The 5,810-nt window shown below is 53.5% G+C and overlaps 1 protein-coding gene across 1 annotated transcript; it reads right to left on the minus strand.

Annotated features, from left to right (window-relative positions):
• Positions 1–551: 551 nt before the first annotated feature.
• HTR1A (5-hydroxytryptamine receptor 1A) lies at positions 552–1,843 on the minus strand. Its single transcript, XM_045022030.1, has one exon. It carries the CDS (start codon positions 1,841–1,843, stop codon positions 608–610), a length of 1,236 nt encoding a protein of 411 aa, XP_044877965.1. The 3' UTR covers positions 552–607.
• Between the last annotated feature and the right edge of the window lie 3,967 nt (positions 1,844–5,810).

Genomic DNA, 5,810 nt, shown 5'->3' on the forward strand with positions numbered 1-5,810 from the left:
TGCAATCTTCTTTTAATCCAAGAAAAACAGACAAGAAGGTTTTATGCATAGGATGGTTTATTTTACCGATGCTACTCGGGCAGACAAGGTGGGTAACAGCGACCACAAGCAACGATCTGCAAACCCAAGGTCTACCCAAAATAAATACAAGTGGCGAAATAGGGTGTCATTACACAGGCTGAGTACTGTGTAAACTCAGAGGAGCAGACGGTGCTCAGGTAAGTTCGGGAACACGTGCCAGTCAGTTTCCAAAGCGCTGAATTGCAAGCGCTAAATTTGCAGTAGTTCAGAAAGGGGCTGACTCAGTTTGTAACGCTTTGAGAGGCGAGGGATTGGAATCCGGAGCGGCATTGTCTCCCCGGGGAACAATGGCAGACGCTGCACCAGAGTCTGAACTACTTGGATTTGCCGCGCGCTGTGTGTTGTGACGAGTCGAGGAGGAGACGCTCCGGTGCTGCGCGGTAAAGTGGAGCTGCCCCTGCCGCAGTCCTGGGGAGAGTGGTCACCGGTGGGGGGGGGGAGGGGGCACAAGCAGATACTCTAGTAGCAGAAGAGATGTGGAGTTTGATGAAGCAAGCGCAGGGAGCCCCCGAGAAGGGAGTGTCCTTCACTGCCTGCAAAACTTGCACTTGATAATTTTCTTAAAAGCACTTTGGAAATCTTTGTTGAAATAGGCGTAGATGACGGGGTTGAGGAGGGAGTTGGAGTAGCCCAGCCAGTTGATGACAGCCCCCAGCCAGTCCGGCATGTAGCACTCACTGTCACAAAAGGGCAAGACCAGGGCCACGATGAAGAAGGGCAGCCAGCAGAGGATGAACGTGCCCATGATGATGCCCAGGGTTTTGACCGTTTTCCTTTCCCTGGCCAGAGCCATCTTCCTCTTGGCCTCGGTGCTCCTCTCGTTCTTCTTCTCGAAGGACGGGGCCAGCGGGGTGCTGCAGGGGTCGCTGGGCAGGGGCAGGTGGGTTTTGGAGGAGTTGTGATAGTGCTGGACCTCGATGACCTCCAGAGCGGCTCCATCCTCCCCGTGTCTCACGGCCCCGTTGACACAAGCGCTGGGCTTGGGCTCCACCGTCCGCTTCCAGCTCTTGCTGGGCTCCCCGTTGCTTTTCTTCTGCTGGCTGTCCGGGGAGACAGTCAGGCAGGTGTCGGCGATCTTCTTCTTCTCCGCTTTCTTGACGGTCTTGCGGATCCGGAACCGGGCCGCCCTGAAGATCCGCCCGTAGAGCACCAGCATTAGCAGCAGGGGGATGTAGAAGGCGCCGAAGGTGGAGTAGATGGTGTACCCGTGGTCCTTGCTGATGGTGCAGGCGTCGGGGTCCGACCTGTCCTCGGGCGTCCGCCAGCCCAGCATGGGCGGGATGGATATCAAGAAGCCGATGAGCCAGGTCAGGCTGATGAGCACAGCCGCCCGCCTGGGAGTCCGCTTGTTGACATAGTCTATGGGGTCGGTGATGGCCCAGTACCTGTCCAGGGCGATGGCGCACAGGTGGAGGATGGAGGAGGTGCAGCACAGCACGTCCAGGGAGATGAAGATATCGCAGGTGACCTGCCCCAGCGTCCACTTGTTCAGCACCTGGTAGAGGGCGGCCATGGGGAGCACCAGCACCGAGACCATCAGGTCGGTGACGGCCAGGGAGCCTATGAGATAGTTGGCCACGTTCTGCAGGGAGCGCTCCAGGGCGATGGCCGCGATCACACAGGCGTTGCCCAGCAGGGCGCAGAGGATGAGGGCGCTCAGGAAGAGCGAGGTGAGGAGCTGGTAGCTGAGGGTCACCGCGGCGCCCTGGCCCCTGGCGGAGGACTGCTCGGTGGGGGAGGTAGTGGTGTTGGCCACATCCATGCCGGGGCAGCTAGGAGCGCATGGGCAGAGCGCGGCACTGTCACTCCTCCGGGCTCGGGCTGGCAGGTGGGGAGCGCTCCGCTCTCCTGCCGCGAGTCATCGCCTCGGGCCCCCGGGCGCGCCGCGCCGCCAGTGCGCCTGGCCACGCCGGAGAGCCAGGGGCGGGAGCGGCTGCGGGCATCCAGGGAGCGTCAGGCGGCGGAGAGAGGCTGTGCCTGTCCAGCCCGATCCGGCCCGGCACTCCCCTCCCAGCAGGCGCCTGCCGGGCTCCCAGGGGCTGGCACGGAGCAGCCTCGCTCGCGCTGGCTGCTTCTCCCCTTCGCTCCCTCTGGCTGGTCCTGCTCCCCCTCCCGCTCGCTCGCTGTTTGATCTGCGCTGCCTCTCCCCCGCCCTGTCCCCGCTTTCGCTCTCTTCCCCCGCCCCCTCTCCTCTCCTCTGGGGTGGCTCTCGCTGCTGGGCTGCCATTGTACTCCGGCCCCTTTCATCAACCGCGCGGGCGGAGCATCCTCTGCACCCGCCGGGTCAGTATCGAGCGACGCGAGTCCCCCCCTCCTCCTCCCCCTTGTTCGTCCCTCCCAGTCCCAGAGGGAAGCCCGGGCAGCCCGTTTGGAACTGGCTGGTGCCTCCACACTGCGCTCCCCAACTGCCTCCGGCGTCACCCTGTGATCCGCGCCAAGGCACCAGCCAGCCCCAAGGGCCCGGGGCCCGGCTGGTGGCGTTCGTGGGCTTGCACCTTCCCCAGCCCCGTGGCCAGGAGCCCGGCACGCTGGCGGGGGGAGGGGGCTAGGCGGTGCCGTGCCAGCTGTGGCTACGTGCCAGGGCTGAGGAATGGGGGCGGGGGTGGACGAGGCACATAACTGAGTGTGTGGCTGACTCCTGTTCCACTCCCCGCGCGGCTTCAGCCCTTTCCTTCGCGGTTCGCTTTTACATGCAAACTCCTGCCCCAGCGGGAGTCGCTCTGTTGGCCGCGTGGAGCCGGGAGTGACAGGGAAGGGGTCCCCGGCCTTAGCTAGAGCAGCCGGCTCTGCGGAGGCTTTTCCCGAGACTCAGGTGAAACTCTTCGGCCGCTGCCACGGGCCAGCTGCGTTCAGTCGCTTCGCGTTCCGCCTTCAGCACCCGGGACAGCGCCAAACTTCAAGGGCATTTGTCGCCACCTGCAGGTACACGGCGTCGGGCTTGCCAGGGATCGCGGTTCTCACATACCTGAGGCGACAAGGGTCCGGGAAGAGATCACACAAGGCAGCTGGAGGTGACTTCTCCGCAGAAGTCATTCTCTCTCTGCAGCACTTCAGTTCCTGGAACACGCGGCTTCGCTTCTCCAGGGGGAAAGTTTTAAATCGAATTGCCCTTCCCCGGGGGCCTTTGCAAGTCGCGCAGCAAGAGATGCAAAGGCGGGTCATTGGAGCCAAGCAGAACCAACCCAAACACGTACTTTTTGTATCATATACTTGGGGAAATTCTGCGCTTTATTTGCATGCCACACACAGATTACAATACATTACAAATTTTCCCACATTGCAGTTTATCACTCCAATTTGAGGTTATAATTATTTGGCTCCTCTACTAGACGGCAAAGGGTTTTTATAATTGCTTGAACGAAAGGAACAAATGAGTGGCAGTCTGAATTACAAAGGAAAACAAATGTATGCAAATATGGTGAGTGGCGTGGGGAAATATGCATGCCTGGAATTGTCAAGATACAGGTAACGCTCTCGTTTTATTGAGTCATGTATTTTTAAATCAAAGTAAATGGCAAAGTGCTACCAAGTGAAGTGTGCGGACCACGACGTGGGTATAGATAGGTACACACACACGCTACAGGTAATTCCTCGTACGCTGTGTCAAATGATGGTTCTGTCATCAATGATCATGAAACTCTTGGGCTGTTAGATGGGTAGCAGAGCAATCAATAAAGCAACTTAAAAAAATCAAGATAGGTCGATGTACAGTAGTGTGGTGTAGGTGTCCTGTGATGTATTGTTTGTGCACGGTTCCCACTCAACCATTTAAAAGCGCTGTAGCAATGAACCCCCTATTCGTGGTGATTCATGTCATTTCAGCCAAAGCCCCGAAACAAGCAGGACAGTCTATGTCATCGGTGCCTTGGTACCAGTGCGCTGAAATCTGATGTCAAAGTTCTATTTCCCTCCAAACACAACAGCGCCTCGCTATCTTTCTTAAAGCTGCATTACAGGAAATTACAATGCAACAAACTATTGCAATCACGATCCTCAGAAGATAAAAAATAACGTTACAGTTGCGCTTGATAAAAGAGGGAAAGGCTGGGTCTGAAAGAGAGAATGAAATGAGAAAAATATCACTGGGAACAATCTTAAATAAAAATAGTATCAGGTTGACATATCACAAATAAATAGGTTAATATCCAGTAAACATTCCAAACAGTCAGAAGAGTAGGAGACAGCTTCTGATCAGGGATCACATGCAAAGTTTTATGATTGAGAGGTTTAACTTTTGCTTTACTTGGAAGGTGACATTACTGGGAATCTTACTTGGTATGATTTTTATCCTCTTGTCACTCAATAATTTGAATGTCGTGAAAGGATCTTTCAGATTAGTTTGCGTTGCTGCCAAGCAAATGTCTTGTCAGAAAGATTTTTGGCAATTTCCAAATAAATTACATTTATAATTAGGACCAATGACCCATGTACACACACTCATACTTGTTAATCTGTACTTAAGAGTGGACCCCAAAGATACCGCTGTGTTCAGAACTTTATCAGGTTTGGATAACCTCTTTAGTTTGGGTGTGACTCATTGTGTAGAAGAGAGGCAATGCAGCTGCAGAACTTAACTTTCAGGCTTTCAATCATTCCTGCTTGAAATCCCTTGGGCACATAGAGCTGATGGGCAGACATAGTAGTAGCCTGGAATGTTTTCTGGTTATATACCCTATGCCTCGTTGTATGAAAGGTGAGGGGAAATAGGACATGTCAATGACTGATACTTAGGTATGGCTTACTCCTGAACACAACAGGGCTCAGACATTATTTCCCTGCTAATAGCAGGTGAAAGTCACAGCACATAAGTCTCGAATATTACTAAGCATGTAAATGACGGGAACAGTCCAAATGAGGCCTAGCTCCTCGACTGTTCCCCCCGACCATGGCAAGATGAGACCTTAAAGGACTCTGCTGCCCTTGCAGTATCCGCCTGGGCCATAATCCCCACTCTAGATGGAGGACACAGGGTACAGTGAGAATTAATTCAGTTGCTAGTACATTATCCCACATGGATTTCCACTCAGGCTTCCATCAGGTCTCAAGAGAAGCATGTCATGTAGCATGCTCCCCAGATCTGTCCCTGCCCTACTCCTGACATGCCACTTCCCCACCCTGAGTAACAACCCTGCATAGATGCTGCTTCCCTTCCCCCCTCAGCCACTCCAGTTCCCACAGAACACTACCAAAGGCATAACTTGCTCAGCCCTTGAATGTTTGGGACTGGTGCCCTGGATGAGCATGAATATGATTATTTATTTAATTTCAAAGATTATTCTGTATTTCAGAAAATTGATTTCAGTTGCTCAATATAGAGAAGGGAACAGACTGTCTCTAGTTGCACCATTCCTGGTTATGATGCTACTGAGGATGGTGTCACACATTGCTTTGAATTTTATACTTGAATACTAGCAGGTTGCAGTTAGCTACTTTTTTGTTTCACTTGCTATCCTAAATTATTATTGGTGCCCAATCAAAAATGTTGTCAGTGTTCATAGAGTGAGTCTCCTTTATGCCGGGAGCTCTCAGAAGAAACTAAAATTATAGCATAATCCTGAGTGAGGACAATTTACGCCTCCTTGCACTGGCCCTGAGAATCTGGGTCTCACTTTAGTGACTGAAAATTACATGAGAAGCATTAGGCCAGATCCTCAGGACTGGCCCTTCTACACCTGCTGTAGCTCTGGTGGGGAAAAGGGTTACAAAGGTATTGTAAGCCATCCCTGCAC

This window comes from Mauremys mutica, chromosome 6, assembly GCF_020497125.1.
Source record: "Mauremys mutica isolate MM-2020 ecotype Southern chromosome 6, ASM2049712v1, whole genome shotgun sequence".
In the NCBI taxonomy this organism is placed as follows: domain Eukaryota; kingdom Metazoa; phylum Chordata; order Testudines; family Geoemydidae; genus Mauremys; species Mauremys mutica.